This window comes from Ruditapes philippinarum, unplaced genomic scaffold (genome assembly GCF_026571515.1).
Source record: "Ruditapes philippinarum isolate M1 unplaced genomic scaffold, ASM2657151v2 ctg267_1_1_1_1, whole genome shotgun sequence".
In the NCBI taxonomy this organism is placed as follows: Eukaryota; Metazoa; Mollusca; class Bivalvia; order Venerida; family Veneridae; genus Ruditapes; species Ruditapes philippinarum.
The window spans coordinates 414823-427904 of NW_026855002.1; the positions used below are offsets into that span (position 1 = coordinate 414823).

General features: G+C 31.8%; 1 protein-coding gene across 3 annotated transcripts in view; it reads left to right on the forward strand.

Annotated features, from left to right (window-relative positions):
- LOC132741785 (mitochondrial amidoxime reducing component 2-like) overlaps positions 1-11602 on the forward strand; it is a 19579-nt gene extending 7977 nt beyond the window's left edge. The window contains exons 6-9 of one of the 3 annotated variants that reach the window (XR_009627332.1): positions 2180-2244; positions 6034-6098; positions 10173-10247; positions 10645-10709. Coding sequence is in view for 2 of the 3 variants with exons in the window: in XM_060730053.1 (XP_060586036.1) it covers positions 2180-2244; positions 10173-10247; positions 10645-10771 (267 nt within the window). In the remaining variant the exon portion in view is untranslated. Of the gene's footprint in view, positions 1-2179; positions 2245-6033; positions 6099-10172; positions 10248-10644 lie in introns of all 3 variants that reach the window. The other 2 variants (XM_060730053.1, XM_060730052.1) reach the window with 2 other exon arrangements.
- Positions 11603-13082: the final 1480 nt, after the last annotated feature.

A 13082-nucleotide genomic window follows, 5' to 3' on the forward strand; every position in this document is an offset into this window, starting at 1 on the left:
ATTTTTCAGTCTTTTGATGTTTAAATTCTTCTTTTAATGCTAAAATTCTGCTTTAGATATGAAGTAAGACAAAAAATAATTTTTAAAGTTGTAAATTTTGAAAATAAATCACAAAGTAAATTATGCATTACATCTGGAACATACAATACGATGTTATAGTACATCCCAGATTACATGTAATTGTACTTGTATTTTCTGAAATAATTGGATGAAAGATTCACCTCTGTGTTCCTTGCTTATTGTTAATACCTCATGCTTTATTTATAATCAAGAATATACCAGAGAAATTGCTACATGTGAAAGTTATTTGTTAGTCTGCTAGTGAACCTGTTAAAAAGCAATGTGATATCATTTAAATGTTTCATAAACATACTCTCGCATTCATCATGCAAGTCAATTGCACTACAGTAAAAAGTGTGTGAAATCATATTTCTTTATTTTGAAAATAATTTTCATTTTAAGTAATTTAAAATTAACTCTTCTGAGGTCCAAAAGCCTAAAAACACAAAATTTAAATTTCTGACATAGATCAATTGGGGGCATTTAAAACAATAAGATATGCGAAAGGTACTTGAGAAATATACTCGGAATAAATTGCATTGCACACAAGATATAGGTCTAGACCTATATCAAATGGAACATCATTCTCAAAAAAATTATTTCCAGTCCAGTCATGCCAAAAAATATAAAGGAGTCCCTTTAAATACAAATACAAATTACAAATTACTATTTCTTGACGATCAGATTTTTATAACAGTATTTCTCACAGATAGATTCTGCCTACAGTGTCGTATATGTTTGCTATATGTAAGCAATGAGTCTATTAGATGAAAGGAATTACTTTACAGATTTGATATAAAACTGCAATTCTATCATTGTCATTCCACTTTTGAAAAAGATTCAAAAGACTTTTTATCATATGATACAATGTTCAGTAAAATCACAATCTCATTAAAATTATATCCTAACTGTTTCCACTACCCTTCGCTAGGTAGCTAAGAGTAACAAAGCGGAAGGGATGATCTGGGCTGCGTTTCATGGAGAGTCCTAAGTTTATCCTAAATCCTAGGACTTATGACCAACTTTAGGAGAAAAAGTTTTTGCACTTAAGACCGTTTCAAGTAACTGTCCTATCTTTTGTCTTAAACTTAAGACTTGTGACCAATTCGCTCTCCTGAAAAAAGTTACAAAATACAATGGCACGCGCATAATCCCGGATTGGATTTACTATGTAATTGATAATATCAAGTATAAAAAGTAATGTATTGCCCTCTTATCCTGTTGAGTGAAAATATATACCACATTTCAAGAAAAACGATAAAATAACCGTTTTATTTAATTTCATAGTAAAAAAATGGTTACGATGTACAGCGCGCAGTAATATTATTATTTATAGATGCGTCTTGTTTTGCACGCGATATTTGGCGCTACATTGTGACGTCATGTAAACAACTCTTTAAACGTCTGTACAGCGTTAATGACTGAATTAAAGATATTGGTGTTCGGATTTATTTTCTTAGTTAGACCATTATCTATCATTCTAGATAGTTTTCAAAACAAAATTCAACAAAAAATTGTTTGATTTTTGAGTGGTTTAACTTAGGACAATCTTAAGATACCTTTAAAACACTCCTAGACTTAGGACTGTTTTTGGTCATAAATATAGGAGTCATAAGTTAGGACCTTTTTAAAGACTTTCTTTGAAACGCAAAATTGTCACAATTTTTATCTTAAGACAAACTTAAGACTTAGGACTCTCCATGAAACGCAGCCCTGATTTTAATGAGATTGGTAAAATCACAACATTGTGTCATTCTTAGAACTGTATATCAAATTTATAATAAATTGTGGTTGGAAATAACAATTTGGCATTAACATAAAAAATCCTGCATTAAAGGAACTCCACTGAGGTCCAGAGACTAAAATTGTAAATTTAAAATTCTTACAAATATCAGCATGAACAATGAGGAAATATACTCAAAAACAAGTTGAAAGTCATATTTTTGTGCTATTTTTAGTGGTGTCCCTTTAATTAAGTACAGAAAATAAAGAAAAAGATCTTGAATGATTTCAAATCATTCTGTATGTTTATGAAATAATATCACACATTATGTTCATTAAACCTGCATATCATACATTCATGTGCTTGATAGAAAAACTTTTCCTCTACGCCATTAAGGACACCTGGGAAGAAATTTTGATTGGAGAAGATGTACAAATGAGATGTCTGGATGCCTGTTCAAGGTAGAGTTTTTAACTTCATTGTTAAAACAAGAAAGAAGAGAAAGAAAGGCTTAATTTACAGATAATTTACCAAAAACTTGAAACAAATGATTTTCATGGAAGTTGGTAAGTAACAATTTTAAATGGAAAATGGTATGAATGGTATACATGGAGCTGGTAAGTAACTTAAACTAATGGCTTCCGTGGTTAGTTACAAATGGTTTACAATGAAACTTGTACTAGATGGATGGCAATAAAATTGGCAAGTTACAGATGGTTTACAATGAAACTTTTTAAGCTACAGATGGTTTGCAATGAAACTAGTGACAGATGGCTTATATAGAAACTGGCAAGTTACAAAATTAATGCTTTACATGGAAATCTGCAAGTTACAGATGGTTTGCAATGAAATTGTTTAAGTTACAGAAGGTTAACAATGAAACTGGTGACAGATGGCTTACATAAAAACTGGCAAGTTACAAATGATTTACATGGAAACCTGTAAATTACAGATGGTAAACATGGAAACCTGCAAGTTACAGACTGTTGGTTTACAATGAAACTGTTAAGTTACAGATGGTTTATATAGAAACTTGCAAGTTACAGATGGTTCACATGGAAACCTGAAAGTTACATAATGGTTTACATGAAAACTGGTAAGCAATGAGAATGTCTTGCTTACAGATGCATCGGTGGAAATTTTCCATTGTTGTCTGGAAATTTAAGATTTTAGCCATTTTAAAGGTAAGTTACAAATTTTGAGATCATTTACTAGTATATCAAAGATACATGGACACAGGTAATGGCATTAACAGTATATATAAAACTCAAAATTTCATTATTAACATGTATAAAACAAATCATTGTTTATATTTCCCATTTTCTGCTTTATACAAAACAACATGACTACTGGCATGAGTAAACAGCCTTTAATGTCATGAATTCTTTTTTAACGGACATATATTTGTTTTTAACCAGGTTTTCAACGAAAACCGGGTTATTGTAATGCCGAAGTCAGTGGGCAGACATCAACTTTTTGATTTCGCTCAATAACTTATGTTTGCTTTGGTCTATTGACACCAAACTTGGTGTGTAGGTTGCTTATATCAAGAGGCAGCTTTGGATTGTTACCCAGGTGTCTGAGATCAAGGTCAAGGTCAGTGTTACTAAAAATAGAAATTCAGTTTGCGCTCAATTACTTGAGTTTGCTTTGGCCAATTGACACCAAACTTGGTAAATGGATAGCTTATATCAAGATGCAGCTTTGGATTGCTACCCAGGTGTCAGTGATCAAGGTTAATGTATTCAGTTTTCATGTAATAAATTCAGTTTTCATGTAATAACTTGAGTTTGCTTTGACCTTTTGACACTGAACTTGCTGTGTGGCAGCTTTGGATTGCCACTTAGATATCTGGGAGCAAGGTCAAGGTCATTTGCTTACAATAGAATTTTCAGCTTCTTCTCAATTGGTTTGACCTATTGATTGCTGTCACATCAAAACTTGATTGTTGAAAACCTGGTTTTCATCGCATAGTGGCGCTCCTTGTTTAGCTCTTAAAGTGATGAATAACCATGGCAATTATTTATCCTTTCCTGTTAATTGTTAAACATCTCAAGTGTGGTTCAGATTTTTGTTTTTAACATCAACCACAACATTAATGTCTTTTGACATCATTTGAATCAAGGGTCAGTTTGTCATGCTGGCGGTCATTTATAATGTAACCTTGCTAGTCGTCTTATTCAATGAAATCCGTGATATATTAATGTGGCATGCATGCATATTAGCACATTTTTCTGTTTGTTGTTTCCACTTGTTGCTGAAAGTTTGATTTGAAAATTTTGTGTCGATAAATCTATACTATTTTCTGTAGGTACGTGTATATCTTATAAAATAAGAGCCCTTGTGGCTGAGGTGTTGCTTTTAAAGGTTGAGGCATAAGAATTGCAGTCACAGTTTATCCCTGCTTGATCATAAATGGCGACTAAATGGGCTTGAATTACAAGAGTCTATGCATCTCATAGCATCTCAATAAATTAGGGTGCTTGTCGAATGGAATAGGCATTGTGAATCCTGCTTTAAAGATTGCTTTTTCAGAAGTTATAAATTACAATGTATAAAGCTTTTTCTTTCTTAAATCTTTCGAAATTCAACCAAGTATGATACTTATTTGTTTGTCTATGTTAGTCTGCATGTATGTTTGCTCCTATAGATTATAAGATTGTAAATTTTTCAAGTAAAGGCCTAATTTAAAAAAAAACATTTGCAAGGTGTAAATACTCAAGAATTTTCATGCTTTGCATTATAATTGAAAAGACTGTTCCCATCAGGCTTTGCTTGTCACTAATATTCATATATTAACTTTGCTTAACTGGTACAATTTTTAACCAGGTTTTTTGAAGGAAAAGTCTAGTTATTAGATTGGGTTTTGTCGGCGACTCGGCAGGCAGGTTGAATGACGGGTATATTAACAATTTCTTCTGTGCATAACTTCTTCTACACTTCAACAGGAGCTTTATCATCACATGTCCTGACACATACATGTGCTGTCAGTGTTTACCATTAAAACATTTTTGATGGATTTATGGCCCTTTGTTGTTTTTTGGGTTTTTTTTGTTTGTTTTTTTAAAACCTACTACATTTCTCATGCAATTTAGACTAAACTTTCATCGAAGCTTTCTTATAACACTGTCTAACATTTTGACAGATTTTTTTGCAATTTTTAGCCTAGAATTTTGAGTTTTGGGAAAAGATGTGTTATGGGAAGAAATCATTGTCACTCACAGATAGCTCTGTTTTCTGCTATGCTATTATAATGTATAATATATAAAAGCATAATAAATGATGCATACATTTAGTAAATCATGAACAAGTAAACTGTACAAAGCAAACAGAATAATCAAGCAGCATAATATACTACTATAATCTAATGAATAGATTATTATTATGAATAAAGTTTATTTATTCTGAAGTTTATTGTTTGTAATAATAGGTATCTAATTTAAGATACAATAAGCATTTTAAATCTGTAGAAACATGAAAGATACAAATTAATTTTCATCAATTATAGATATATACGGAGTATTATGTTGTAGTAGCTTTCTGAGGCTTTGTATTTTCCAACGTTGCGAGTAGCAAAATACATGGACCCAGAAAGCTGCCACTACATAATTTTCCTTTTATTATATACCTTATCATTTTAAGTAAAAAGGAGTTTCAATATACTTCACTTCTATCGGTAATTTCAGGAAATGAAATGTAGCTGTCATTCATAAATGACGGATGAATATGTAATTTTTGCAAAACTGACCACGCCTTCCATAATTTTGGTTCCTGTTTTTAAATGTGTTATACGCAGCTAAAATTGGAACCAACATCAAAAATAGTCCAGCACTTCCATATATGGTATCGTATTAATAATGTCACTGACATAATACGGAATTTTCTATCCATTGAGCTTATTCGCACTTCAAGATTTGCGTGTATTTTAGGGAGAAAATTTATAGGAATGTGATACAATATATAAGTAAAAAAATTTAAAAAGCCAATATGTCCCCAAATAATGTTCAGATTGCAAAACGCTGACAAAATGCACCAGGGCACTTGATCATGAAGCTTCTGTGAAACATAAACATTGAAAACCTGGTTTTGTCGCATTGCGTTGTTTCTAATGTTAACTTTACTGCATTTTCCTTGAGCTTTATTTTTCATTTGTTTCTTTCTATATATCTGATGCCTTTGCTTCCAACCTAGTCATGAATCCCTGTGTTTTTGTATCTTTGGGTTAATAATTGACTACTTGTGTTAATTAGGATGGTTGGGAGGAGGTTATTATAGGAGACAAAGTCCAGATGAGATGTTTGTCTGCCTGTGACAGGTTTGTTATCTTTAACTGTTATCTTTAAGCCATCCTCATTAGCATTTATAGATTGAGATCATGACCATAAGTTTGTGAGTTATTAATTTAAATCACATGTTTGTGTCAGTTACAAAACTCGGGTTCATAAGCTATAGATTTGTGAGTTTTGATCTGTATAAACATATTAGGGGCGTCCATGGCTGAGTGGTTAAGGTCGTTGACTTCAAACCACTTGCCCCTCACCGCTTTAGGTTCAAATCCCAGCAAGGACTTTTATGTAAAAAGCTCTCCAACTATTTTATGAAATGTTGTGATTCTACTCATGTGCACGTTCATGCCTAAAATAATGCACGGAAAGGCATCTGAGGTCTTCCTCTACCAGTAATGCTGGAAAGTCGCTAAGTGACCTTTACTGTGTTGGTGCAACGAAAACCGAACAAAATTATAAAAAAAAGAAACTGTTTATTTCAGTAGAACTGAAATGATATTTTTAGCATGCCTGTGATAAAAACAAACATGATGACAGCTTTAATGTTCATTGTTTTACGTACATTATTATGCCTTCAAGTAGATACTTTAAACTGATATGTTTATGCATAACATTGTTATTGCACCTTATGTGATGGGAAAATTTATGTGTAGTGTAGTGAATATAGTTATGGGCCACTTCCAGCAACCTTGCTGTTGGCTTAACCCTTCAGTTATAACATTGAGTATCTGTCTATTAAGCTTGAGGTCTGGGGTTCAAGAACCAGTTCATTCCTGAGGATTATAATAACTACATGGTTGAAAATCAAAATGACAATACTTCTACCATGTTATTGGCAGGCATGAAGAATTTGTTAATTGTAGAAATAATGGCAGTGTTGCTCAGTGGTTAACACATCTGACTTAACTACAATGTAGTTATCTAAGGATTTTGTTGTTTGCTTTAGCAAGAAAATTTACACTCACTATCTCTTGTTGGTTCCATGAATGGATTTGATTGTGTGTATAAGCTTATCTATTTTATCTATAGCAATTTGTTCTTGCACAACTACTTTATTATTTGGATTCAGGTTTTGGTATGCATGGCTGCAAATAAAATATTTATCATAAATGGGCTAAAAATTTGGAAATGTAACTTTATCATATTTCTGAATTAACTCTTCTAAAGAAACTTCTGGTAAAATTCCATTAGATCATACTCTGTTGTAGTAAATATTTCAATATTCTTTGTAGTAAAGATTTCTGTCTTGTTTGTAGTGAAAATTTCAGTCTTGTTTTGTAGTCAAAATTTCAGTCTTGTTTTGTAGTCAAAATTTCAGTCTTGTTTTGTAGTCAAAATTTCAGTCTTGTTTGTAGACAAGATTTCAGTATTATTTGTAGTAAAGATTTCTGTCTTGTTTGTAGTCAAAATTTCAGTATTATTTGAAGACAAGATTTCAGTATAATTTGTAGTAGACATTTGAGGCTTGTTTGTAGTCAAAATTACAGTATTATTTGTAGTGAAAATTTCAGTATTGTTTCAAGACAAGATTTCAGTATTATTTGTAGTAGACATTTGAGGCTTGTTTGTAGTCAAAATTACAGTATTATTTGTAGTGAAAATTTCAGTATTGTTTCAAGACAAGATTTCAGTATTATTTGTAGTAGACATTTGAGGCTCTTTTGTAGTCAAAATTACAGTATTATTTGTAGTCAAAATTTCAGTCTTGTTTGAAGACAAGATTTCAGTATTATTTGTAGTCAAGATTTCAGTATTATTTGTTGTCAAGATTTCAGTATTGTTTGAAGACATGATTTTAGTATCATTTGTAGCCACTATTTCCGGCTTGTTTACTGGTCGGAGAGATAACTCCGACGCATAGATAACCCCAACACTTGATAAATATAATTTTTATAATTTTATTTTTCAACAAAAAAGCATATGGTCACCTAGTAGTATAGGAGCAGGACAGAATATGATGATTTTTTGTAAGTTGGTAAACTTTTTAATATTTTTCAATTAACCGAAACTTTTCGTTGGCAAAAACTGCTTCAAAACGTTCTTTTTACTAAATTACAATGAGGTAGTAAGAAATGTATTGACCACAGGCCACTGACTTTGGAAATATTTTTGAAAACTTGTTTTTACATCAACAAAAAATAGATAAAGCATATAAGATGTAAAAATGAATTAATGATGCTGATTTTCCTGTCATTTTTTACTTAAAAATTTAAGTGTCGACTTTATCTACTGTTGAGGGTTAAAAAGACCATGTTTTGTATACCCCATTCAGGACCTTAAAGAAGTACCAATTCTCATTTTCATACATAATTTTTGTAGTGTCATGTAAAGTCTTTGAACTGAACTTTATTTAGGTGGTTCAATATTTAAAATATACAGGAAGATAATTAAGATATTACAAAAAATATGTGATTTAGTGTCGGAGTTATCTCTCCAACCAGTATAGTCAATATTTCAGTTTATTTGTTGTCAATATTTCAGTATTGTTTGAAGACAAGATTTCAGTTTTATTTGTAGTCAAGATTTCAGGCTTGTTTGTAGTCAATATTTCAGTATTATTTGTTGTCAAGATTTCAGGCTTGCTTGTAGTCAATATGTCAGTATTTTTTGTAGTCAAGATTTCAGGCTTGTTTATAGTCAATATTTCAGTATTATTTGTAGTCAAAATTTCAGTCTTGTTTGAAGACAAGATTTCAGTATTATTTGTACTTGTTTGTAGTCAATATTTCATTATTATTTGTTGTCAAGATTTCAGGCTTGTTTATAGTCGATATTTCAGTATTATTTGTAGTCAAGATTTTAGGCTTGTTTATAGTCAATATTTCAGAATTATTTGTAGTCAAAATTTCAGTCTTGTTTGAAGACAAGATTTCAGTATTATTTGTTGTCAAGATTTCAGGCTTGTTTGAAGACAAGATTTCAGTATTATTTGTAGTCAAAATTTCAGTCTTGTTTGAGACAAGATTTTAGTATTATTTGTAGTCAAGATTTCAGGCTCGTTTGTAGTCAATATTTCAGTATTATTTGTTGTCAAGATTTCTGGCTTGTTTGAAGTCAATATTTCATTCTTTTTTTATGCTCCCCGAAAAATTTCGGGGGAGCATATAGTCGGTGCCTTGTCCGTCTGTCCGTCCTTCCGTCTGTCCGTCCGTTTTCTTGTCCGGAGCATAACTTGAAAACCCGTGGAGATAATTTGTTGAAACCTCATACAGTGGTAGAGGGCATTGAGGGGGAGTGCAGAGTCAAAGAACCATAGCTCTATTTTGCCCGGTTTTTTAATTATCTCCCCTTATAGAAAAATCTTGTCCGGGGCATAAATCTAAAACTATAAGAGATATCAACATGAAACTTTGTAGGTGAATAGATCTCAATGGGTAGATGTGCAGTGTATAAGAACAATAACTCTTTTTGTCCTAATTTTGGAGTTATTGCCCTTTGTTTATTTTAACACTTTGAACTTTGTCCGGAACATAACTCTAAAACTATAAGAGATATCAAGATGAAACATTGTAGGTAGATAGATCTCATTGAGTAGAGGTGCAGTGCAAAAGAACCATAACTCTGTTAAGCCTCATTTTTGAATTATCTTCCCCTTTAGAAAAATCTTGTCCAGGACATAGCTGTAAAACTATAAGAGATATCAACATGAAACTTTGTAGGTAGATATATCTCAATGGGTAGATGTGCAGTGTACAAGAATCATAACTCTGCCTTGCCTAATTCTGGAGTTATTGCCCTTTGTTTATTTTTACTTTTTGAAATTGTCCGGGACATAACTCGGAAATCATAAGAGATATCATCAAGAAACTTTGTAGGTTGATAGATCACATTGATTAGAAGTGCAGTGCAAAGAACAGTAACTCTGCCTTGCCTAATTTTGGAATTATTGCACTTTGAACTTTTTCCAGGGACATAACTCTGAAACTACAAGAGGTGTACTTTCTGTGTCCAAAACCTATTCGGGGAGCATCACCCGGCTCAAACCGGGCTCTTGTTTAGTCAAGATTTCAGTATTGTTTGAATGTTGTACATGTCTGACCTTGATGACCATAAGTAATAAAAGAAGATGGGTTTGTTTTTCAACTTGTATTGTCTACTTTCAGATGTTTGTTGACTACAGTTGATCCAGAGAAAGGTGTTAAAAGTGAGGATGGTGAGCCTTTGAAAACATTGCAAAGGTAAGGTCAAATGCAGCAGTGATAACAACCAGAATGCAGGAACGAAAAGTTTATAGCTTTCCTCATCAGTAAAATGCATAAAATGTAGTCTGACCAGGCTGTTTATTCTTTACAGATCAAAAATTTTAATTGTTTAGTCCCAAATGGATGAAGAAGTATTAAGCTATCTGAAGCAAAAAGTAAATTCAATTCATAAAAAAAAAAACAACAGTAAAATTATATTGTTACCCCTTATGTTATTGTCAGTCCTGGAAATATTTGTATGTCTCTGCCGGAATTCAAACCCAAAGTGATTATGGGCAAGTTGAAGGAAACAACCTTAACCACTCGGCCTCAGATTCCTGCCTCATTATTCATGTATTGAAAAATGTCACATGTTTTATATCATTTTTTCCAGGATACGCGGATCAGTGCCCCCATATGACAAATACAACGAGTGTGTGTTCGGTATCAACGCGGCACCAGATGTGTGCGGTACAGTTCAAGTTGGCGATCCAGTGTATGCAATCAGAAAGATTAAATAGTGTATTAGAATACAGTTAACTCTAGAATACAGTTGATTCTGTACAATATTAGGGCAATATTTTAAAGCTTACAGGATATATTATTCTGTAAATTATTGTGTAAATATTTTCTTCTTTTAATACGTTATAAAATTTAATTGGAAAATGTTCATACTTTTGCTTTAGTTGATAGATTATGATCATTTTTTGTTTATCTGTCTGTTTGTACCGATGATAATGTCTGTTTGTACAGACAACTTTTACTCTTTCAAATAATGTCTTCATTTTAATGGCCTCCAAAGAACCTTCATACTTGGATACATTTATGCCACTGAATGAGAATTGTTATGATGTATTGATACATGACCTTTGATATTTAACCTTCAACTCCTAAATGACCTTGACATTTATGGTAAAATTTTCAAACGTTCAGGGAATTTCACTAGACCTTTGTTAAACATTAGTCAATTTAGGTCAGGGGAGCATTTGTGTTTACAAACAAAACTTGTTTCTGTTTGCTGACTTTTAGAATCTTATCTTAATGAATTGTATTATTAGAAATGGCATTTAAGAGGGCATTTATCAAAACTGGTGATTATATTATCCAAGTTAACAACCTTTTCAAAAATTTCCTACATTACAGCAAGCTATACTATTATACATATTCTTAACAGTAAGCCATAATATTGTACATGTACAACATAAGTAACAATATCACACATTTATAATTCTTAAATAAAACATATTGAAAGACAGATTTATAAATAGTGACAAGAAAAATCAACTAAAATTACAGTATGAAATTTAACATTTAAAACATGTTAATAACTTAAATGATAAGGAATACTTATACATGTTATAAGAAAATGATAGAATGAAAGATGTACCAGGACATGTGTTTATGACACATAAAAGTGAGTGTGAATTTACTGGTCTAAGCTGTATATAGACCTGCCCTAGCAAAGCACAGAAAGTTTGTGTTCATGCAGTTAGATGTTTTGATTATTTTATATTCAATGTTTTTATATTCAGAAATACATAGGAATCTAAAAGATTAAGACAATCAAAAAGTAATTAAGATGCATGTTAGTTTAGTTAATAGATAAAAATGTTTATTTTATATTAGACAAGTGGTTATTTTTACAAGATATTAGACATTACTTGTCAAGGGAGATTTATTACTTGTATAGGGAGGTTACCATTACACCAGAAGCTGTCTTTGCCTTATAGAATAGAAAAATCTCATTATTTTGTGAGATTTGGAATCCATCCAACTCTTAGATTTTAAAATTGTTGCAGGGATTTATTTGTTTTTTTTCTGGTATCCTTTATATTTTATTGTCATATCACAAAAATTTTAAATAAATGGGAAAAAGAATTTTCCCTCATTATTATTAAATGTATTTGGCATTTAGAGTTGGTTGTTAAAAAATTTTTTTGTCTTCTCCCCCCAGCAAAGGAAAATCATTAAATTTTAGGGGGAAAACCATTGTCCCTTTCAGTGCAATTTTAAAATATTTGGGGTTTTTTTGTTTTCAACAGACCTATAAAAAAACATAAAAAGCTGAGTATCAAAAATTTCAGCTTTCAAAAGGGGGATGTTGTTTTGGGTTTAGTAGAAGGGAAGTTAGTATTTTTTTTAAAAAATTTCTTCAAAAAATACTCTGGGTTTGGAAATTTGGCAAAATTTTTTTAAACCCCCTTTTTCCCTTTGGGAAAGGTTTTTTTTGTTAGTCCCCAACCCCAAAAAACAAAGATTTTTTATTTTTGCAAACTTAAACTACATCTTTTTTTTTTTCCAACCGGGAAACATTTTGCGATGCGGTGGCATATAGCGATTCACCTGTGTGTGTGTTTGTTTGTGTGTGTGTGTGTTATATAGATTATATAGTGAACTTAAAAAATCTTCTTATGAAAAACCACCAGTCCAATTTCAACCAAACTTGGCAGGATTGATCCTTGGGTGAGGGCTTCCAAAAGTTGTTCAAAGAATTTAATTCCATGCAGAAATCTGGTTGCCATGGCAACCAAAAGGAATTATAAGAATAATTTAAAAAATCTTCTTGTAAAGACCCAAAAGGCCTAGAGACTCTTAGATATTTTGCATAAGGCATTGTATGGTAGACCTCTACCAAGATTGTTCAAATTATAGCCCTGGGGTCAAAATTGGCCCCGCCCGGGGGTCCATTGATTTTCACTATATATACATATAGTAAAAACTTAAAAATACCTTCTTGTAAAGACCCAAAAGGCCTAGAGCTTAGATATTTTGCATAAGGCATTGTCTGGTAGACCCTTACCAAGATTGTTCAAATTATAGCCCTTGGGTCAA